Source organism: Malania oleifera, chromosome 1 (genome assembly GCF_029873635.1).
Source record: "Malania oleifera isolate guangnan ecotype guangnan chromosome 1, ASM2987363v1, whole genome shotgun sequence".
In the NCBI taxonomy this organism is placed as follows: Eukaryota; Viridiplantae; Streptophyta; class Magnoliopsida; order Santalales; family Ximeniaceae; genus Malania; species Malania oleifera.
The window spans coordinates 112,523,423-112,547,862 of NC_080417.1; the positions used below are offsets into that span (position 1 = coordinate 112,523,423).

General features: G+C 37.1%; 1 protein-coding gene across 3 annotated transcripts in view; it reads left to right on the top strand.

Moving 5' to 3' along the window:
* LOC131167121 (D-lactate dehydrogenase [cytochrome], mitochondrial) overlaps nucleotides 1-24,440 on the top strand; it is a 147,778-nt gene that overhangs the window by 19,987 nt on the left and 103,351 nt on the right. For all 3 annotated transcript variants that reach the window (XM_058125947.1, XM_058125961.1, XM_058125954.1), the window contains exon 6: nucleotides 13,500-13,614. In XM_058125947.1, coding sequence (XP_057981930.1) covers nucleotides 13,500-13,614 — 115 coding nt within the window. The remainder of the gene's footprint in view (nucleotides 1-13,499; nucleotides 13,615-24,440) is intronic.

A 24,440-nucleotide genomic window follows, 5' to 3' on the forward strand; every position in this document is an offset into this window, starting at 1 on the left:
TATTTTCTCCTTCTATATTAATGACTAGAAGAAGGAGATGCATTTTGCTTCCATCACCATGTCTTATGAACTTTTATTTACTAAATTAGAATGCCGTTTCCTCTAGTTTTTCATCAACAACGTAACATCTAGTTCTTGGAAAGTCAAAATTTTCTTAACATGTGTTTCATTAAAAAGCAGCTGAGCAAAACATAACTCATCAGTCATCATCTCCTGTTACACCTTTGTTGAATTTATCCCAATTTCTATTCAAATGGACAAAACCTGAATGTGCCATATTCCATACTTTTTGGGATGTCCATAATATATCAAATAATTTCTCAGAATATTCTAAAATTCCCCAATGTTGAAATAATTATAGAATGCAAAATCATCTTTTTGCTTTTGTAATACTTCATTGCTTTTTTATTTTCAAATTGTTCCTGATTGTTTTCTGGTTTACCATTATAGTTCTGAATTTCTCTATTGTCATCTGCATTCCATACTTGCTATTGCGGGGTGCATAATTTTTTTTTTTTTTTGCTTTTATTTTGTGTCTAGTTATTATGGTGCATAAACATAATTGAATTCACTAATATTTCCCTTAACCTGCGATCAACTGCTAAAAATAATGCAAATCTGCATGTTATTTTTCTTTGCATACTTACATGATGAAACCAAAACCTATCTCTTAACTGGAATGCAATATGTACAGGGGATATTGCACTTGCCCATGAGTTTTCTCTGAAGGATTGTTATAGCTTTGGCCACTTTATATTGTATTTTTTAAGTTTTTAAAATGTTGATTCTAGTTTTGTTTTCCATTATGCTTTTGTGGTTGGGTGCAATATTCTAGATTGGCATCTTACTTATTTAGGTGTTCCGCATAGGGGGTAATCCTATTGCTATTGTTTTTTGGTACTTGATGTTTGAGATGGTTTCTAGCAGGTTAGAAATGTGGAGGGGATCCTATTTTATTTTAGGGGTTTGAAATACATTGATTCAAGCTTGTCCTTCTTTTATTTATTTTAGGGGTTTCGTACTCTCCTTGTACATTCTTCTTTTTCTAATAAAGTCATCTTCTTTTGCTATAAAAATAAATGTGAGACTTGAGATTCTATTTAATTTGAATCATACCTACACAACTCCAACAATTAATATAAATCCTAATAAAATCCTCTTTTTTTTTTTTTTTTTTTTTTGAGAATAGAGGGGGAAAAGGTAGGAGGTTTTGTGGTTTGGATTGAGAAGAATGAGAGAAATTGATGGATGAGGGCTATTGTGATGGTGATACGATGGATTTTGCAGAGTTTGACCTCAGTGTGGTCCCACTTGAGCAAGTTTGTTTGGAGAAAGACGTCTTATTGTTTTGATTGCATTGTGGTGATAAGTCTGACTCAGATTGGCAGATTTCTTGAGTTGGGAGTCCAGGAGTCTTGGATTTTTTGTTCCCTAAAGGGTTGAAAGGAGGTAACTGGAGAAGTTTCATGGAAAGGTTATAGGATTGGTGGGGAGAAATGTATTGAATGACATAATATTGTGAGGGTTGGTACCGAAGAGGTGAAAAAAGGGTAAGACTCTGTGGATCGAGGTCATTAAGGGAGAATCTCCTTTGGAGTTGTCTGCGACTCTGCGCATAGTTGGAGGTGTGTGAGTTGTGGGAATGAAGAAAGGTCTATTGTGAAGCAGTCTGGCAGCTGCAGCATAAGTGATCAAAGAGAAAAGGTGGTGGTGGTGGTGGTTCAGCGAGGTACATGGTTAATGTTTCTTGGGAGTGAACCATCGACAAAGATGGTGGAGATTTTTGGGCCAAAGTAGTGGGGCTTCTAATCCATGGATTTATTGGGTAATGGTCTAATCAGGCTATTGGGCCTTCTTAGTGGGGCAATTAATAATTTTTTTTCCCCTTGTTTTAATTAAAGATTCCTTTGAAGAAAGAACAAATCCTAAAATAGCGAACTTGATGGAGTATTAGATCTTTTATTTATATTATTATATGGGGATTCGTCTTCATCACGCTTCTTTGTTTTCCAAGAAAATGGAATCATTAAAAAACCGGAGTTTTGAACTTGACTCCTTCCCTTTTTCTAAGACTGGTGTGCTTCTAAGCAGTGGGTCTATGAGTACAAGAAGTGTATTGTGGGCCTGCTGGAGAGGAAGGGGTTTACAAAGAGGCAGCATTGTAAATTGTAGAGTCCCAGATACAATCTAAAGGGGTGCCTCTTGTAGGTGGAGATATGGATTACAGGATGAAGGGGCTTCACGCTTTGATAATTTGGATTCTATGGAAATGGAAAGAGCAAAGATTATGATCTGGCAATTTCTTAGTCAAATTGTAGCAAGTCTTTTTTCCAGATGCTTTTTTTTTTTTTTTTTATAAAAAAAAATTGGAATGTTAGAATGTTATATTGGTCTTTTATTTCCATGAAATTGTCGAAATTCCCCTTAAAATGTCCTCTTTTCATTACCTTCAAAATTGCAATGGCTATCAATTTCTGTTTTACAAAATTCCCATTAAAATTTCCAAAATCATCTGAACATTTTGAAATCTCGAAATTTCTGTGAAAATTTTCAAATATTTAAATATAGAATGAAATTTTCTTGAAATTCAAATTTGTGATTCAAAACCCAAATTTAAATTTCTTGATAGCTTTCAGACTTTTGAAGTTATATAAAAAACTGAACTTAGATATTACATACAACATTTTATTTGACCTTTTATGTCTAAATTATCTGTGTTTGTAATAAATAATATTTAACTAAATTCTGAATTTTATTTATATAAATTGAATATGTTTAATAAATTAGAATATTACAGTTTTTGGTTCTGGACAAAATGCAGGTTCAAAATTTTGCTCCTGGATATCAGGAATTGAGCATTGGGGATGAGTACTTTAAACATTCTGGTAATGGAATCCAAATCCAGCGCACAATTTTCAGAGATTTGAGTCGGAATGACCAACTAGTTCAGAATTCTAGCAGCATATTAGATTTGAAACAATATCATGGGGGGAAATTGTGTCAAGTGAAGAGTTATTAGATGGCATCTGGAAAAGAGTAAAGAAGAAGAAGTTGGGTTTGAGCAGAAATCTGACAATCGGAATCTCAATGTTGATAAATTTGAGAGTGAAAAGGTTTATGCTCGTAGGAGGGCAGCTTGTATGGGTGCTGAAATGAAGAAGACTTTTGAAGAAGAGAGAGAAAATTCTGTTGAGTCAGTGCCAAAGTTATGAGGGAGAAATTCCGAAGGAGAGTTGAGTATTGTGGAAGACGGCAAAAAAAGGCTGGATGTAGTAATGAGGTTAGTAAAGGAAAGATGGGAAAGAAATGGGGGGATTTTTCTGATTCAGAGAATGTTGGTTAGTGAGTTTGATTGTGTTGGGGGGTTGACAAGATTTGAGAACAATATGGGTACATTTCTGATTCTTGTAATGAAATAGGGGATTTATCGTATGTGTCCATCCACCCCCTTTGGAAGGTTTGAAGGGAGTTTCTATTTTTAATAACAATGGGTTGGTGTACAAGTTACGGTGTACAGATTAAATTTTGCCTACTCCAGTGGTGGAGATTCCTAAGAAGGATTCAGAGGCTCAAAATATTTTGGATAAAATGGATTTAAAGTTGAGTGACACTAGAGGAAATGAAGTGCGTATGGATAGTGGTAAAAGTTGAAAGATAAAGGGAAAAAGGGAATTGGTGAATTTGAAGAGCTTGGTAAACTATGAAGGAAAGGGTTTGAAAAGGGGGTTCCTTGGCTAATATTGTTTAGTTATTATTTCTTATTATTTATTATTTATTATTTATTATTTTTTCTTTTACTTTTTTTTTCTCATTATTTGGTTGAGTTTTTGTCCCAGCACACTGTACCTCCTTTTCTATTCATCTAATATATCTTCTTTTGTTATAAAAAAAATATTACAATTATTGCACCTTATACCCCACACCGATCCTTGATGTATTTTATTTCTTAGTCATGCATTATTGTGTTTACTATTAGTTTCTAAAGTTCCATAGAAAATTCCCATGCTTTACTTCTGATCCCCATCATTTTTTAAATCGAAATCGTAATTGGTACCTCATCAAAGTTTTCATTTGAAATTTTTGTACTTATGGTAGTGGGATGCATCCAAAGGTAGTGGGCATTTTTTTGGGAAGGCAAGGATGGAAAAAATGTGAAAAGGTAGTGGATTTGAAGATAAACAAGCATCAGTCAGCAGGGAAGGAAGGGAAAGGTATGAAGAGTTTGCTTCTTAATAGATGCATGAGCTAGCATGTTTTTTGGGGGGGGGGGGGGGGGGTTGGATTTTTGAAAAGTAGATAATGCTGGGAGGGTGGGCCATCGATCAATGGTAAGGTTGCTCCTTTGTGACTAGTTGGTCATCAAGTCCAAGGAAACAACCTCTCTGTATGAAGTAGGGGTAAGATTGCGTACATTGTGACGACCCTCCCCCTAGTATAATAGGGATTTTGCTGGTCTAGGTGGACGAGATTCGCAAAAATATGGATTATATTTTTGATCCTTTTGATGCTCTTGGGGATTTTTCTTATGTGCCTCCTTCTCCGCTTGAAGGTTTAGAGGTGTTTCTATCTTCGAGGAGAGGGATGTAGACTTGGTTGTGAATAATCAATTTAGTGATGACTTATTACCTACTAAGGGGAGGGGATTAGTGCGTGGGACGTTGGTGCTCAAAAAATTTTGGATGCTATGGGAATGTGGCCGGCTGATGATGGAGGGAATGAAATTCAATTGGATGGGGTGAAATCTATGCACATTATCAATAGCTAAAAAAAAAAAGAAAGAAAAATCTTTTCAGTTTGGAAAGAGGTGGTAGGGTTGCGATGCTCTCTCAGTACAAAGGCTCTCCCGACATCTTCCTTTGACTTTGCGAGCATGGATGGCTTGACCTCTCCTTTTAAACCCTACTCTTCCATTATACCCTATTTAGCATTGTTAAACCAACATCAATCGAGCTTTATTTTCCTTTTCTTTACTAGAAAATCTTTCTGACTTCCAACAGAACACCCTGACAGTTTTCAAACACCCTTATGGAAAATCATCCTTGGTCTTCAGAGAACAATCGATTTTCCATTTTACGGCTGTTGGAGAACACTTGTTCGCAATTTTAAGTCTTTGGAGTGTTGTGCGAGAGTGGTTTTCTGGCTATTTCATGACTTTAGTTCATCAAAATTTGTATTGAAGAATGGGGGAGACAAGGTGCTTGTCAAGTAAGAATCTGTTTGGGTTGGAAGGATATTCCTTAGTTCGGGTTGAACGTAAGATCTTTTGTGCTAATTGTCTTGAGCCCTCAGTCTTTTGGATTTTGGAGTTTTCAGGGGGAAAGTTCTCTCATATTCTTACTAAAGAAAGAGGAATTTCTTTAGATCGTTAAGTTACTAAGGGTCATTTGCTAAGGAAATAGAGGTGTAGACGAGCTTAATCGAGGAGGCTTATACCTAAAAGGTGAAGGATCATAGGCCTTGATCAAATTGCTGTCCAATAATAGGGGAGATTTCTTAGATAGGAAAGGTGATTGCAGGAGGAAAATGAAGCATTTTGTGTTCCTAGGAGTAAGAACAGTGAAGGCTGGAGGAATCTTTTTGAAGCTTTACTGTAACTTTCATTTGAACATGGCAAGGGGATTGTCATTAGATGTTCAGCCTATGGTTTCTTGAACATAATAAGACATGAGAGGTTAACAATGGAGCAGAGTTGGGGCTGAAGGCTGTTGGGGAAGTGCTCCTTCGTAGAACTTGTCGGCGACGTGCTCGAGAGGGGAAAGAATGATTTGAGAAGGAATGATGGAGAATCTCATGATTTCAAGAAAGATTATTGAATGTTTTTGCCAGCCCAAATTTTAAAATTGCTTCCAAATATAATATTGGGCTTGGGATAGGGTTGATTGGGTCTGTTACTAATAGGCCTCTTATCGCCACTAAATGGGTAATTAAAGGCAAAGAGGGTCTTCAAAGATAAGAAAATAGAGGCTAGTGCCCAGACCCGAGAGAACACTAGAAAAATGTCGAGGAAGATACTAAGAGCAGAATTGTGGCAGGAAATACAAAAATCAGCCCAAAGGTGAATGGTTCCAGTGAGCATACTTAGATTAATTTAACCTTAAAGGATAAGATTGAGCTTCCTAAACACTTGGTGATGGAATTAGAGATTTCAGATGATGTACCTTGGTAGTAGAGGACAATTTAGAGGATTTGGTACAACATTTAATGTTGTAGAAAGAGGGTAGTTCCTCTTACAAAACTGATCCTAGTTGTAGAAAAGGGTCATATCCAGTTGAATATGAAGATACTCAAATAGACGAGTTCACTGAAGACAAGAGGTGCTCAAAAGTAGATGATGATCTATGCAGTTTTTGTGATTTTGATTTCGACTTACTAGTCAATCAGTTGAGAAGGAGTTTTATATGGGAGGAGAAGACAATTGGGAAGAATTGGTTGGTGATTTGTGCTTTAACAAAAGAGTAAAAAGAGATAATATTGAGTAAGAAACAATCATATGTATCTCAGCTTACATAAGAAGAGAGTTCTTTATTTTCCTCTAATATCAGGCAAGGATTAGATGGTCCTATTAAGCACAAGTATGTTCAGAGTAGAACTTTGATTACTGAGGGGTTTTTGCCCTTTGCTCCTGAGCCTATTCTTTAAGGTGGACGTTGTTGTTAGTCCTTCAGGTGTCGAGAGGGGCAATGATGAGGAGATAGTGGCTCCAGTGGGTGTTCTTAAAATTATTCAAAACCTAGAAAATGTATTCTTCCTATTCCTGTTTAGTTATGCTTTCCTGATGATTCTTTTATGCCCTAATTAGGGAACTAATGGTGGGGAGTGACTTTGGTGTTGGTCAAGGGGTTAGTGAGAGGGACTATAGAGACCCAAACGAGCTCTTAAATGTAATAGGGTTGAAGTTAGTGAATTCTGTAGGAGTTGAGATTAAGTTGGGGATAAGTCCAAAAACTTACGAGAGTAAAAAAAAGTGGGTGGAGAAATAATAACAAAATTTGATTTCTTCCATCAATTATAGGGGAGGGAAGCGGACATGGAAAAGAGGTAAGCTCGTTAGATTATGAAGATTATTAGTTGGAATGTTAGGGTTCTAGGGGATGTTATGAAGAGAAGTTTGATTAGCGAGGTTTTGTTAAGGAATTCCCCCGATATTGTCTTAATACGGGAGACTTAGCTTGAGTTAGTAGACGAGGAGGTAATTGGACAGATTTGCAAAGGGTGATTTAAGGATTGGGTTTTTGTACCATCTTGGGGTTCGGTAGGCGACATTTTAGTGTTGTGGGACACTCGGTCTATCATTAGAGTGGATCCTTTAGGGGGTTTTATTTTTATTATTTTTATTTTTTATTCTTATTTTTTTCTCTCTTGCTTGATATTAGAGATAGGGGTCAACGGTGTATTTCCTCAGTGTACGGTCCTTCTAGGCCTGCTCTTAGAGGAAATTTTTGTGATGAGCTGCTTTTGTTTCTGGTTTTTGCTCACCTAGGTAGATTGTGGGAGGTGATTTTAATGCAGTTAGGTTCCCTCATGAAAGGAAGGGGGGTGGGAGGGTTAATGCATCTATGTAGAAGTTTGATTTGGTTATTGAGGAGTGTGAGTAGAGTGATCTTCCCTTGGGCAATGGTAGTTTTATGTGGTTAGTGGGTGGGGCTAGGGAGGTGGTTAATAGAATCAATAGGTTCTTGTTGTCAAACTACTGAAAGGAGGAGGTTCCTAATATTTCTCAAGTAGTATTACCTAGACCCACTTTTGACCATTTTCCTATCTTATTGGAATTTGGAATTTGGAATTTGGGAAAGTGCCTTGGGTCCCCATCCTTTTTAGGTTTGAGAATATGTGGTTAGAGCATGACTCCTTTCAAACCTTGGTTAGGGATTCTTGGAGTGAGGATGTGGAAAGGGGCTGGGAAGGGTTTAGATTTATGAAGAAGTTGACGAGGTTGAAAGAAAATTTTAAAATGTGGAATAGGGAGGTGTTTGGAGATATTAGGTTTAAAAAGTCTATTATTCTAGCAGATTTGGAAGGGTTAGCTAGAAAGGAAGAAAGAGTGGCCCTTTCAAGTGAGGAAGAGGCTAAAAGGGTTTCTATGAAAAACAAATTAGAAGAGCTGATCTTTAAGGAGTGAGAAGTTGGAGGCAAAAGACAACGTTTAAATGAATTAGAGATGGCAGCTGTAATTCTAAATTCTTACTTAGGATAGCCAATAGAAAAATGAGGAAGAATTTGATTAGGAAGATGGAGGTGGATATGGGGCATTATTATCTTGGATTCTAGTGTAATTGCCTTTGAGATCACTGATTTTTATTATAATCTGTATATTAAGGAGGGTGAGAGTAGACCGATGGTGCAAGGATTAGACTGGGATCCTTTGCTTGTTGATAGGATACTTGTTTAGAGAGACTTTTTGAGGAAGAGGAAGTAAGTTATACAGTTTTCGGAATGGAGAGGGATAAAGCTCCTAGGCTGGATGGTTTTAATTCAGCTTTTTATCAAGATGTTGGGCAGTGGTGAAGAATGACCTAATGGAGGTTTTCAATGAATTCTATTAGAATGGTGTTTTAAGTCAGAGTATTAGTTGTACTTTTGTGACTTTGGTGCCTTAGAAAAGTAGCTTTGTCAAGATTTTTTTATTATAGACCGATTAGTCTAGTTTCGAGTGTTTGTTAAATAGTCACCAAAGTGCTAGCCAAGAGGTTAAATGTGGTGCTTGATAAGACCATTTGTAAGGCCCACAGTGCATTTGTGGAGGGATGACAGATTGTGGATGCAATCCTGATTGATATTAGGAAGAGGAAGAAGAAGGGGCTTGTTTTTAAGTTGGATTTTGAAAAAGCTTATGATAGAGTGAGATGGAACTTTATGGATAAGATTTTTGTGAGGAAAGGGTTTGGGGAGAGATGGCGTAGATGGATGAAAGGTTGTATGCCTAATGTGAATTTTGCGTGATAGTGAGTGGTAAGCCTAAATCTTGGTTTAGGGCCATAAGGGGGATTAGACAAGGGGATCCTCTTTCTCCATTTTTGTTTGTGTTAGTGGCTGATGTTTTGAGTAGGATGGTTGATAGGGCTGTGGATAGAGGTTTTGTGAAAGGCCTAAAGTGGGTAGGGAGGAGATCATGGTGTCACACCTTTAGTTTGCAGATGATACTATCTTTTTTCTGGAGGATAATAGGCCTTCTTTCATAAATTGGGGCTTCTTCAAACTTTTGAAAGGGTATCAGTGCTTAAGATTAATATGGGAAAGGGTGGTATTGCAGCTATTAACATGCCTGCAGAGTGTGCTAGGGGAATTAGCCTTGGAAGTGGGGTGTGCTGACTTTGGTTGGCCGTTGTCCTATTTAGGGCTTCTCTTTGGGGGTAATTCTGGATCATCTAGTTTTTGGGATCTAGCGGTGGAGAGAGTGTCCAAGAATTTAGATGGGTGGAAAGGAGTACTTGTTTCTTGGGAGGGAGGATTACTCTAATTCAGGCCTGTTTTTCTAGTATTCCATTGTATTTTCTTTCTATCTTTAAGATTCCAATGGGAGTTGCTAGTAATATTGAGAGAATTATGAGAGATTTTCTTTGGGGGTAGTGGGTTCTAGGGATCATTTGGTGAGTTAGGAGGTGGTTTGCGGACTAAGAGGGAGGGTGGTTTGGGTCTTGGAAATTTGGTGTCTAAGAACGCGACTCTTCTAGCTAAGTGGCTTTGGCGGTTCCCGCTAGAGGTTTCTTCACTGTGGTATAAAGTTATCAAAAGTAAATTTGGAATGGATGGGATACTCATTTGGGTTTTATTCCCCATGCAAAATTTGTTTTGGTTAAGGGCTGTAATATCCATTTTTGGAAAGACCCATGGATGGGGAATGTTGTTCTGTCCGCCTCTTTTCCTTGCCTATTTCGTTTGAGCTCAGGCAAAATGATCCCATTTCGTCTTTTAGGGTAGACTCAGGTGGTCCTTCTCCTTCACCTTCTTGGGATTTTGACTTTAGGAGAGCCTTGAATGACTATTTTATCTACTTTTTTGTCAATGTTGAATAATTGTAGGGTGTCTTTCGAAAATGATAGTTGATCTTGGTTGTTGGATTCTTTGGGTGTTTATTCTTTTAAATCTTTTTGTAAATTCGGGTCAGCCCGCGCAACCCCCCCCCCCCCCCCCCCCAAAAAAAAAAAACCGAAGCGTTTCTTTGGTTGGTTGTGCTTAATAGGATAAATACTAGTGACTTGTTGCAGCTGAGGAGACCTTTAAGGTTCTCTCGCCTGATACATGTATGCTTTGTTTTGATTGTTCGGAATATGTTTCGCATATTTTCTTGCAGTCTGAATTTGCATGGAAGGTTTGGAACAAGTTATTCAATAACTTTGAAGAAAGCTGGGAAAGTGGAGGAGTTCTCGAGCAATATCTTTTGTGGGGTTTGGGAGGAAGAAGGAGAGAATTGCATTATGGAATTGTGCTTTATTTGCAGTGTTTTGGGGCTGTGGAAGGAATGTAGCCGCTTATATTTTCAGAGGTGAAGTTACCATATTGGTTGGTGTGGAAAAGGTTCTTTTTGTGGCTTCTTTATGGTGTGTGGGCAATGGAAATTTTTTAGGGGATGCGTATTTCAGATGGTCGGCACGATTGGCAGTCTCTTTTTGTTGATTTTTTTTTGCTGTTTTACTTTTTGTGTTTTTTCTATTTTTTGGTTTTCCTGGAGATGACCAGATTTCGTTAAGAAGATGTCTTCTCTCCTGATTGTACATTCTTGCTTTATTTAATGAATTTCCTTTTTCTATAAAAAAAAAAAACAAAAAAAAGGAAAAGAAAGAAAAGCGACTGGATGTCATGGAGAACTAGCAAGATTACAAAGCTTTATCAATTACGAAGGGAAGTGCCTAAAGAGGGTTCTCTAAGTTAGGTTTTGTTACTTTTTGTTTTGTTTTAATTTCTTTTGATTATTTTTCTTGTTTTATTTTTCTATTTCTGCATTTTGGACCTCGTGTCCTTGTCTAGGTTGTAATTCTCTCTTTTCTCTTTATTAATAAATTTCTTTTGTGATTAAAAAAAATGAGATTAGGGTTAAGAAAAGAGATAGATGATGGAGAAAGAGGAGTAAAAAGAGAACTGTTGGCTGGAGGGATGAGTTAGTTGTAGATCCACCAGGCCTGACATATTTAATTGAAACAATACTGTATGACAACAACCTGTATGACAACAACACATTGTGCACGCACCTATGCCTTTTTAATAAAATTATTTTTATTATATTTATAAGTTTCATGTGGATTAATGATGTCGGCTAATTAAATTTTGATATGGGTAAGATGAAACTGAATCTCTTTTGTGTGCTACTTAAGTTTCTTAATTGAACAGCATTAACTCTTTTGTATCAACATATCTTGGAAGAGCATGCTAACTTTGGAGAGATTTTCATTCTCATATTTTTTTTATAAGAAAAGAAAATTTTGTTAAAAGGAAGAAGAATATACAAAGCTGGGTATGGGAAGTCCACACATAAAAGGATAAAAAAAAAACAAAAACAAAAATACTAAAAAATTCATAACAAAATCAATGCAATAAAGATCGGTGGTGACTTTGAGTATGAGATAATGAGACAATGGAACTCCTGAAAAGTGCCTGCCACTGATGCCCAGAGTTTGGCATGGAAGAGCTCGCTATCTTAGAGCAAACTCCTCAGGTGGGTTTTACCTTGAAAAATTCTTGAACTTCTCTGTAATCAAATGCATCACCTCATAGTAATTACAGCACAATCCCATAAAATTGTAGCATCTTTCCTGCCCAAACCTCAAATCTAGTGAGAAACAGCCCTTCCATGGTGCTTGGACTAACTCAACATTCTTCCTCAACAATGTTAAGGAGTCAAACAATGCTGTAAAATTTGTGCAGCAGACTCGGTACTTTGCCAATAGTTAGATTATTTTGGTTCAGTTGCATCAAGCATATAAAAAAGTTTAGTAAATTAATTTGGTTCAGTTGCATCAAGCATATAAAAAAGTATAGTCTTTGTGTATGTGTGTATGTTGTGTGTGTGTGTGTGTGTTTTTTTTTTTCAAAGGTGTATTAGATAGAGAAAGTGAAGTTACAACCTAATGGGAAAAGAAGTCCATCCAAAAAAGAAAAGCACCAAGAAAGTGCTTGTCAATCCCTTTCTGTTGTAATTCACTGAGCACTTCAAGTTTGCTAACTCCCTTTGACCCTTATTTAATTTGTTTTTACCCCTATGGAAGCGCACTATAAATCCTTTTGGATCACCTATCTTTAAATCCATTTTATCCATAAAGCCTTCGTAGGAATCTTCTCCATTGGTGTAGGTGGAATTCCATCCTTGTACTGCAGTTTATTAACCAAATCGTATCTTCAAAAATAGAAGCTCTCTCCAATCCTTCAACAGGAATGGATGTACATATGATAAATCCCCCAGCACATTGCAGGAATCAGAAACATATCCATATTGTTCCCAAATCCCACCCCAAAGCAACACCCCATCGCAATCAAACTCACCAAGTCCATCACTATCATTATCTGAAAGATCCCCTCGTTTCTTAACCTCCTTTCTTTTGCTAGCTCCATCACTATATATACCCCTCTTAGCATGTATATCTTTCACAATACTTAACTCTTCCTTTATATTACTTGCTAAACTTATCTTTGGCACTTTTGTGTTTTCTTACTTCTTATGCTCATCGAAACCATGTTTGATCCATGGTGGTCCAATAGTTTGAGGTCTAATGTTATGGTCCTTGTTGAAGTCATGAAGCTTGACTATGTATCTCAGTGGTATAGCACTTGTAGAGCATCTGTTCATTGCATCTGGCCTGTTTTGATCTATATCATCTATTAAAGTTTGATTTACATTGTTGGTCCACAACCTAATAGCTTAAGCTTTTAGGTAAAGTGGTAGTCTAACTAGGTACCAGATCTAGTTACCAGGAGGTCCTGGGTTCTAGCCTTGTTGCCCGCATTTGTTGTGTGGAGTTCAAAAAATTATTGTATTCTCTGTTATGAATGTTATCTATCATGTGTTTATCTCCTCCACGAAGTCCACGTGCTGTCGGGCTGCACATGTTGGGGAGTTAAAGCTTGATAACATTGTTGGCTCACAGCCTAAGAACTTAAGATTTTAGGCAAAATGGTAATCTAACATGATGTTTCTTGGGTGCATGCACTGGGGAATGTGCTGTTCATGCAAGTGCACATATGTGTGGGGAATGTGCTGTTTATGCAATTTTGATGTGCCTGTTAACGTTTTCAGCCGTAGTATGAAACTGAAGCTCTATTATGCTTTCTTTTCTGAATTGAGCTTAATTATATTTCTTGTTCATATTACACTTCAATTGAATATTTAGTTTGAGATATCTGGCATAAGTCCTTATGGTAAGAACTAAAGCATACCTGCTACAAAATGTATCCGCGTGAATAAATTTTGTTTGGAAGAAAATAATGATAGAGCTTGGCAAAAACAAATTTATTTTGGAAACATCTTCTTTCTACATTCTTATATTGCTTCATCTTTTTAAAAATTGCAGCATATTAAGTCATTACATGTGGAAGATATGGATGTTACTGTGGAGCCTGGGATTGGATGGATTGAACTTAATGAAATCCTGGAACCTTATGGTTTATTCTTTCCCCTTGACCCTGGTCAGTTTTTTATGCATTTCTTTGTATCATTTCTTTATTTTATTTTTTCTAGGAAATTGTAAGCATCTTGCACTCATATATGAGATCCTTATTCTGACTTATGTCTCCAGTGAGTGAAACTTTGTCAAATGAAGGTACTGTAGGATGGGATACTGCAATATGTTGGAGCCATATAGAAACATGATATAGTTTTTAATCCTATTTATATCAATGTTAATTAAATTTAGTCTATTATTTTTTTAAGATAATAAAAGAAGATATATTAAAAGAAAAAGAGATTACAATCCAGAGGGGACAAGATATCCTCAAAAAGTAGATATAGAAAAACAAAGAAAAAGACTACCCAGACCACAACTCCCCACCCCCAAACAGAACCTAAACAAAATCCACACCATCTAAACGCCCCCAAACAAATGCTACCTAAGAAAACCTTGTTTCAAATTCTTCCCATCGTAGTTGATAGAGCACTGCAATTTAGCCAATTCCTGTTGTCCCGTCCTAGCCTTAATTTTACCACCATCCAGAAGGAATTCATTTCCCTCCAAATCAGCAAAGCACATAACCTTCTTATCCACCACATGCTGAAAATGAGACATAAAAGTAGGAGGAGAATAACTGATCTCATTCTGTTCATCCTTGTCTTCCCCCTCATTTTCTTTATCATTCCTTGAACTAATATTCTCTCTCTAAGTCATCCTCAGGAGAACAGACTGCAAAGAAGCACACCTAATAAATCTGAATAATCTGATCCAAAGCATCCTTGTTCATGAATCTAATCTATAAGAAGCCCCATCTCCGATATTTGTGTATTCTATTTCAGAAATAAAAAAACCTGATCTCACTTATTTTCACATCGTCCCTTCTCTTAGGGACTGGAATAATTTGTTTGGATATTTGGAGAAAATTGGGTGTGCCTAGCCTCTTTGGAGTGCTTTTATATTATTATGGTTGGAGGTTTTGCACTTCTCTGCCTACACTGATTAATGGGAGAATTATGGGTTTGGAATGCAGGAAACTTCTGATCTTCCTCAATTTGACCTCCAACTTCTGGTAGCTGCAGCTCTTGCTGAGAGGATCCTTCCGTAACAACTTCACCCAACTCTCTTTTGATCTTCACTCCCAGCCAAACATCCTTGCGCTTTAGAAACTCTTTTTAAGGATCCTCTTGGGTGCTATTTGAGAACTAAACAATTGTGTAAACATTTACACCAGCCTCTTGGGCTCAATCCACATTATTCAAACAATGGGCCTGTTTAAAGGAATGGTCCAACTGAGAATGACTTAGCTTAGAAGAAACCTCCTTTGTTTCCAATTCCAATGGATGGACCAATTCGCTTGTACCAAGAAATATGGGTTTGTCCATTAATTTGGCCCAGCTTAGTTTAAAAAAGAAACTGCTCCTTTTTCAATTACCTAGCCTAGATCCAAGATGAAAACAAAACTTCCCAGCCAAAAATTCTTCGTCTCATCTTCCCCAAGCACAAACCTAGCTGCCTCAGTTAGCTTCTAAGCTCCTTCCAAAACCCTAGATACCTGGACTGTGTGGACATTCTTCTCTGATCAAACAATTGTGGTTTCTTGCAATGAAGCCCTAGGCTCCTTTAGTTGCAACTCACCCTTGAGTGCAGCCCTAGCAGCATTTGAGATGAACTACTCCTTCATCAAAACCTTATTTATCTTCGTAGGCAAATCCCAACTGGTTGATGAAGATTGTGGCCTTTGGAGGTTGTTGATTGGTTGGCGCTTGATTGGCTATGGTTGATTTTGACTGAATAACAATGACCATTGCTCACTTTGGAAGCTCAACCTTGTTCATCTTAACCACACCGCCACACCTACAACACGTTGGCCGTCATAACTTGGTTTCTAGAGAGGGCTTGATGGTCGTGACCCTTGTCCCCATCCATGGTCTTAAATTTCCACGAAATTATCGAATTTTTTGTTGAGATTTCCAATTTTCGTCACCCTCAAAATCGAAATAGTAGTTGAATTCCATTTCACATAATTTCCATTGAAATTTCAACGAATCATCCAGAATTTACCAAAACGTTGATATTTTAGCGAGACTTGTCAAAATTTTAACTATAGAATGAAATTTCCTCCAAATTCAAACGAGAGATTTAGGACCCGAAGTGAAATTTCTTTCTTAATTTATTTATTTTTTATTGAAACAAAAAATTGTTACAAGGGCTTTTGAAATTATATGAAAAAGTAAACTTGCAACAACATTTTTTATCTCACCATTCATGTCTAAATTATCATTAGTTGTATAATAAATATTAGTTAAATGATTTAGGAATTTCGGTTGTATTAATTGAATTTGTTTAATGCAAATTATCTTATACATATGTTTGACACACAAGTTGTATTACAACTTTTCCAACTCATACACAACATAAATGTATTTAACTTGTAATATATTAGTCCAAAAACAAATATTATTACATCTATTAACCATTTCTAAAGTTTCATAAAAGAATGCCATGCTTTATTACTAATTTCCATTATTTTTTTTTTTAAAATTGAAATCAAATTTAACATTGAAATCAATTTTGTTGTTGAAATTTCCATACTTTTAGAGCTTTGGAGTTTGAATCGAAATCGAAATTGAAAACCTTGTCTTCATCTATATTACCTTCTAGCGACCTGCCACCACAATTTGAAATGTAGCTGAACATCTACAATTAAACGTAGCTGAACATCTACAATTACTTCACCCAAATATTTCCGTAACACCTTTGTCAAGTTGTAGGAAATGCTGGTGAAGTTTTGCCATCGCTCACCTTTGTGGTGTTGGGAATGAACATAGCAAACTTCCCTAGAAGTATTTTAATGGTCCCAGATCATTAGTTTGAGACTTAATCTGTAGAAATGTTTTAGGCTTTGAATGCCTTTATCATCATTGCCTGTAATTACAATATCATCCACATACACAATAAGAAGGATTTTACCCTATGAAGTATGATGATAAAGCATAGAGTAATCCATTGCATGCTATCAAAGGCCAAACTCAAATACTACAACTCTAAATCGACTAAACCATGCTCTGGGAGATTCTTTTAAACAATATAATGCTTTCTTGAGCCGACAAACTTAGTTTGACTCCGACAAATCTAGGTGGTTGCTGCATATAGACCTTTATCCCAAGATCACCATGTAAGAAGGCATTCTTCACATTTAATTGATGAAGAGGCCAGTGACAAGTGGTGGCCAAGGAGGTGAACAAATGTATTGCTGTAAGTTTGGCAACCGGGGAAAAGGTGTTAGAATAATCCAAACCATACACTTGAATATACCCTTTAGCAACATGATGTAGGGTTGTTAAAAACAATTCGAAAACCGAACCAAAATTTTGGTTAACCAACTTGTTCGGTTTGGTTTCAAGTCAAATATTTTTAGAATTTCGGATATTGGTTCGGTTTCGGTTTGTGTTGCTTTTGAACCGATGGTTACTCGGACTGAACTGAAACTAATAATTATATATATAAATTATAACTATATAATTATATATACTAATAAGTTAATATAATTATATTTTACATTAATATAATAAAACAAATCTGTGAAGAATTAAAGAACCCTAAAGGCCTAAATGGCTAAATCTCTATCTCTTCTCCACAAGGCACTGGTAGTCGGCAGACTCGACACTCATTGGCCTAGCCATTACCCGTCTCGTTGTCACACAGTTGGCAACTCAGCAGTCAGCAAGCGACATCTCCTCTTCTCTCTCTGCTTCTCCAAAATCTCCATTCCACTCTCCAATTTCCATCACCATTATCCAGATTCTCCACTCTCCACTCTCTTCACTCTACACTCTCCATCTCGGCATGATGACATCACCACTCTCCACTCTCTTCCCAATCCACTCTCCACTCTCTAACGGCACCGAGTGGCGATGGCGATTTTCTGGTCGAGCGGCCAGCAAATCTATAGATCTCTAGCCTCCACTCCCTCGTTCGGCCTTTCTAGATCTTCTTACATCTGATACCACCTCATCGTCGCCTTGTTTAGTCAACTACCTCACCCAATCTACAGTAAACTTGCCGTATTTTGGAAATTCATTGTGTTTGTTAACCAAAGTGTTTAGTTTGGTTTCGGTTTAGAAAATCTTTGAACTGATAGGATCGGTTTGGTTTAGTAAACAGTAGTTTGATTCGGATACCAAAACCGTGAACAACCCTAACAAGATGTGCCTTTAGATGTGCCACAGAACCATTAGGATTGAGTTTCATAGTATCCCAATGATAACCAACCACAGATTCGTGAGGAGGAAAAGAAACCAATTCCCTAATATCATTGTACTTGTAAAGTATTAATCTCTTCAACCATTGTATTCCTCCATCTAGAGTGGGCTAAGGCTTCACAAAAAAATTTAGGAAGGTGATACGAAGTCATAGCAAACAAAGTTGGAGGTGGGATGTTGTGTGCATGTGTGTTTACCTTTTGGGACAGCAATGGGCGGATCAACATTGTGGGAATTATGATTATCAAACAAGGAAACCAAACATGTGGTAGTAAAAGTTAGGGGGGATTCTCTTCTTTGGAGCCGCTGTTGTGAATACACCTACAAATTAGGACGATTGAGGCGATGAGAAGGATTCAAATTATATGGAGAGATAGGTGGATGATTAGGTAAGGACAACAAACTAGAATTTTGTAGATAAGGCAAAAGAAAAGACTATTAAGATCAGAACCACTCAGGGACTGAGAGTAGTATGGTGTAAAGATAACATTAGTAGAAACAAAGAAGCAATTTAGAGTAGGACTAACAATGATATCCGTTTTGAGTGCATAAGTAGCCCAGAAAGACACATTTTATAGCACAAGGATCCAACTTATCCACCTTGAGAGTTAGTTGATGAAACAAACACCCGAATATATGAGGAGGTAGAGTAAATAAAGGTGAATAAGGAAAGAGAACTGTGTAGGGAATTTTGCCAGTAAGAATAGAGACGACATTCGGTTGATAAGATAGTAGTAAGTACAACATCACTCCAAAGCACTTTAGGTACATGTATTTGATAAAGGTGTGAGCGATTTCAAGGATGTCTATTTTTCCTCTTTGTAACCCTATTTTGTTGAGGTGTACTGACACAGGATGATGGACGAACAATACCAAACTAAGTCATATAAGTAGTGAATTGAGTAGTGAAATACTCTTCAGCATTATTAGTATGAATAATTCAAACTAGAAACACAAATTGAGTCTTTATTTCAGAACAAAAGGCATAAATGTATGAAATAATTTTGAAAGATCTTTTATTTAATAAAGCCAAGTCATCCTTGAATAATTGTCCAAAAATATTACAAAGTATCGGAAACCCAACTTGGACACAACTTGATTAGGAGCTAAACATCAGAATGAACTAACATGAAAGGGCTTGCTGCCTGCATATTGACTAGGGAAGCAAAAGGGACGTGATGATGCTTTTTCGATTGACAAGAATCACTATCAAAACTAGACATAGAACTCAAATCAGGAACTAGACATTTCAACTTTTCCAATGAAGGATGATGGAGGTGACAATGAATTTGGAGAGGTGTGGCAGCAGCAGTGCAGGCAGTAGAAGGAGATAGCAGCTCAAAGTGATAAAGTCCACTAGCTTCACATCCTCCACCTATCATCTTCCTTGTTTTCAAATCCCAAGTGACCACAGAATTAGGAAAGAATGTTACTGAAGAATTGGTAATCTTGCTAATTGACATAAGATTGAAAGGAAACTTGGGAATATGCAAAACTGAAGGAATAGAAATGGAGGAAGTGGGATTTACAGCTCCCATTCCCTTAAGGCAGCGGTAGTTCGATCAACTAGAATGACACGAGGTAAGTTTTCAGGATATTGGTGAGTAGAAAAGAAATTAGGTATATTTGTGATATGATTTGCGGCAGCGGAGTCTATAACCCAAGGACTAGGATGAGAAGTACTGGACAACAGGCAAGCTGTGGGGTAACCTATTTTGAGAAGGGATGCCGTGGGAAGAGAAGCTTGCTGTGGTGCTTGATACTTCTGGAACTTGGAATTCTCTTCCTTTGACATAGATATAGTATGTTGCTCTCCACTTGGCCCCAAAGGTGTCGAGTCAGTGGTGGCTGCATTGGCAATATGTGAAGATTTATCGTGGGGATCCGAACACTGCTCAATAGTATAACCACCTTGTTGATAATGAGCACATTTGCAAAGAGTGCCTCTTACCTCATCCATCTCTTCCACCACAGCTGCTTGAACCACCTTGATGACTTCTACAGTTGTTTGGTTGAAGACTAGAATCACCCTGCGTGGCAAAGGCTGTCCTCTCATAGCCATAAGCTTAAGCTGTTGGGTTGTGGGCCAACAATGTATATCAAGCTTTAAAACTCCCTTGCACATGCAGCTTGACAGCACGTGGGGAGATAAACACATGATAACTAACACTCATGATATGGAATAAAGTAATTTCTTAAACATCAAACAATTAACGCGGCAACAAGACTAAATCCTAGGACCTCTTGGTAACTTGCTCTGATACCATCTTGAGATTTTAGGTAAAATGAAAGATATAACACAATGATAGGTCTCTCTCTTTATTTATAATACATATGAAATACATTCTAATGACCATAATACTCTTACTAACTCTCACTTATTAATTTTTTACCCTAGCACACTAATGATACTAAAAGACTAAAATAACCATTAACAAAGGTGTTGCCACTTCTAGTAATATGCTTTGGAGTAGAGTGATCTCCTTGGCATCCCTTTGGTGTTTGGCAAGTGGATTCTTCGGCATGTTTCTCTGGAAGACATGCTGCTGGATTGGGTGGTGTTACTTTCTTGATTTGTCTTGTATTTACCTTTTTGTTTAATTGCTTTCCAATTGTAGTGGAAGGATATCTTGTTCTTCCTGAATCTTTCCTTTTTATTTTTCCGTTTTCTTTTACAATCCTTATTTCTTCCTTTAATGCAGTTCTTTGTTTATCCAAAAAAAAAAAATAAAAAAAATCTGTCTTTTGGTGAGAGACAGGGTATTATGCAGAAGTAGGAACCTTCATCAAGTACATTGAAAATTTGATGAAGAGTTTATGTTGAAACACCTGTCAATTAAGTTTCAGTGGTTTGAGTTTGAAGTTCTACATCATTCTTATGAGAAAAACTTCATGTAGAAAATATTTTCCATACAGGGAATGGGTGGTTGGCTGTTAGCAGCTTACTTGTTCTTGTCTTTGGCATTTGCTATTTGCTTCAAGTTAGGAGATGGAACAAAGATTGGTATTATTGAGTTTTCTGGACACAGATTGCTTCTTCTATGGTGCAGGAAAACACATATAAATGGATTGCTGAACAGTTGAAGGTCTTCTGATCAGGCAAAGAGGAAACCTACTGGACTTCTGGCTACTTACTGCTTATGAGATTTTTGAAGATGGGTTGGTTGCTAGTAATGAGAAGGACCTTCAATCTGGAGGAGTTAACTCAATGAGGATCCCAGTTGGTGCCAAAACAATTGGATGGTGGAGCTTATTCAAAATAGTGGAATCTTGGTTGAGGGATTGCTGCAGTGCGAGAGGGCTATCTAGTAAGGAAGAACTCAAATATTGAGATTGCAACTCCAAGAATCTGATGGTGGTGGTCGATAACAAAATATTGGAATCGAAACAAAATTTGGGGTCAGTTTTCGAGAGATGAAATTAGAGGCCTAAATTTGTTGAAGTATTGAGGGCTGGTGCTGGTTGTGCTCATTGGACTTCCTTCAGTGAAAGTCTCCGGACTTGGAAATCACAAGCTGGAATATGTGATTATTTTGATGGCTGTGATTTTCGGTCTTCAATCTTGTATGATTCGTTTTAAATTTAAATGGAACGGGACCTAAAATTGGGGCTATTGGGTCAGGCGAGAAGGAGTCCGTTTGATTTATTAATGTCGTTACTTGTTTTGGGATTCAAGCTTTGTTGTTTAGCCTGCTTATCCAGTAAAGCAATTTGGGCCAAACTCTTTTAATCATTAACTGGCTGGGGGATATGGCTTCAGAAGGTACGACAGAGTAAGCCCAACTTTGTTGAACATAATCTCATCTTTTGCGGTGACTGTTGTACGGATGCAAAAGACGGAAAAATGGTTATGGGAGAAGATGGATTGTCCTTTGAGGTCCTACGCTGCTCATGAACGGGGGCACTGAAGTCTTGCGGAGAAATCTGAGAAGCTTTGGTGGGTCTGAAGGAGCAGAGCTTACAGAGAAAACAGTTCTCTCATATCAATCTAATGTCCTGGCAAAAAGTAGTTTTTATAGATATACAACAGGCTTTAGAAGGATTCTTGAGCCTGAACGATGAGAAACTTTGAAAATTCTGTGGTGGAAGAGCAGAATACTCTATTTGATGTGATTGTAGGCGGGCAGCCTATTGTCAGTGAGGATATACTGGTGGCTGATGGAGGTATTACAGAGGGCAGGGCGTTTACTGACTGATGATGAAGAAAAGGTGAGCCTGTCTCAGGGTGATGATGAACTTTTATTGGAGAAGTTAAAGGGCAATTTTCATTTTTAAATTTTTTTCAAAGACTTGTTAAAATGCCACCTTATTGTTCAAAATTTTCAAGATTTATATTAAATAGTGCAGAATTTGTTTAGTTGCAGAAAATAGTTTTCATTTTTCATTTCTAGATTTCCAAATAACTTAAAAAAAATCATACCTTTCTTGATTTTCCAAAAATTATATGAGAAATTTAAAATCTAGAAAAAAAATAAAAAGATGTTTTCAACTTTTCCATGCGGATTTAGAAAATTGGAAGACAAAGCAGCGGTTTTTTATTTATTTGAAAAATTAGAAATGGGAAATTGACTATTTTCCACACATGGATGGTGCCAAAACTTTTTATTATTTTCCATTTTTCATACAGATGTTGCAAAACTGAAAAGTAAGCTGAATTTTTCATAATTCTTTGGAAAATAAAAGTGAAAATGAAAACTGAATGGGACAATTAAACAAGCCCTAAGGGCTTTTGAGGATAAGTCTAGTCCTCACTGAAATGAGATTCATGTTGGAAAAAGGTATAGGATGTCAGGAAGGGAAGAGGCAAGCAGGCCATAAGTGAGACTAATGATAGTGTTACCCTTGATCACCTTGACATTGCCAAGGGCGTGGTGTTGCTAACTCATGTGCCAAGGCAATAGTATGAGATGGATTGGGTTATCTTGACATTCTGCCAATTTATATTCTATGTTGCTATGGAGGGAGCACATGGATGCTAAGTTGCCTACTTGGCATGGTCATAGATGGACATGGTTGGGACCATGGTCTTTGACAAGGTTGCTACAAGTAGGGGTGTATTTGGGACGAGCGAGTCGACACAGTAAAATACTCAAACCTGACTCGACTTGAATTTGTTAAGCTTGAAACTTGACTCGAACTCAATCAATTTCATAATTGTTAAACTCGATCTCGACTCGGTTACTTGTTCATAAAACTTGAGCTTTACTCGATTATAAATTAATATTAAATACATATATAAATATATATTGTACATATAATATTGAATATATTTATAGAATGTATATTAAATGACATATATAATATAAAAATAATAAAATTTAAAAACTCAATAATGCTCGAAACTCGATTCAAATACTATTATTGAGTTTGAACTTGACTCATTAAAATACTTGAGTAGCTCAAACTCAACTCAAAATCGAGTAGAATTGAGTCAAGTTGAGTTCGGGTACGAGTCGAGTTTGAGTATCCTGCAAGTAAGCTTGACTCACTTACACCCCCTAGCTACAATGACTGGTTTTGATTGACATGGTTGGATAGTTAACTTAGGTAGATGTCAAGTGCCTCATTGACATATGGTGCTTGCTTGTGCGTGGGATAAGTCATGTTAAGGGGAAACCATGCATGACACATGGTGTTGACCTGTAGGCTATGTGTACTGCCAATGATGCAGTGTTAACATATTCACCAAAAAGGGCAGTTACTTGACAGTTTTCTTGTAGGGGTTTGCATGTAGGCTTGTTTGAAGGGAGAACCCATGGGGTTACATATGGCTGTATTTCTAGCCACATAATTGTAGACATAGTCGGTTATGTCTTCTCATCAAATGCTAGCTGTGTCCAGCATAACCTAGGCAGTTGGAGTTGTCAATTGCTGACCCTAGACAGTTGGGGGTGCCAATTGTATAAGTATGACATGTGGGTGGCATGGCATACTTTAAAGTATTTGTGTATGCTGCTCTTGCATATCTTATGAGTTTTTAATCCTCAAATTTGAATAAGAGGTTGGGAGGTGTTGCTCTTTGACATCCGAATGAATGATTTTTGTATTTCTTGAATTAATTCTATACAATCACAACTCTCTATAAATAATACAGACCATATATCAACAAGAAAAGAATTGCCTAAAGTAGGACCCTGAAATCTGCTCAAGTATTAGGCTAGAAATCCCTATACAATCTCTAGTATCATTAACCCATTATAGGATTTCTAATAATCCTCGGGATTTCTACACTTACCCTCAAGTTGGATCATAAATGTTGACCATATCCAACTTGTATGTGAAATCATTAAAACTTTGTCGAGGTAGTCCTTTGGTGAAGATGTCGTCTGTTTGTTCTTTGGTAGGAACATAAGTCATGCAAATGGTTCTTTCTTCAACCTTTTCCTTGATAAAGTGTCTGTCCACTTCTACATGTTTGGTCCTGTCATGCTGGACAGGATCGAGAGAGATGTTAATGGCTGCTTTGTTATCACAGTAGAGTTTGATAGGAAACTTTAACGTGACATGCAACTCTTCCAAGAGTTTCCATAACCATAGTCCTTCACATATCCCTTGTGCCACTACTCTAGACTCTGCTTCAGCA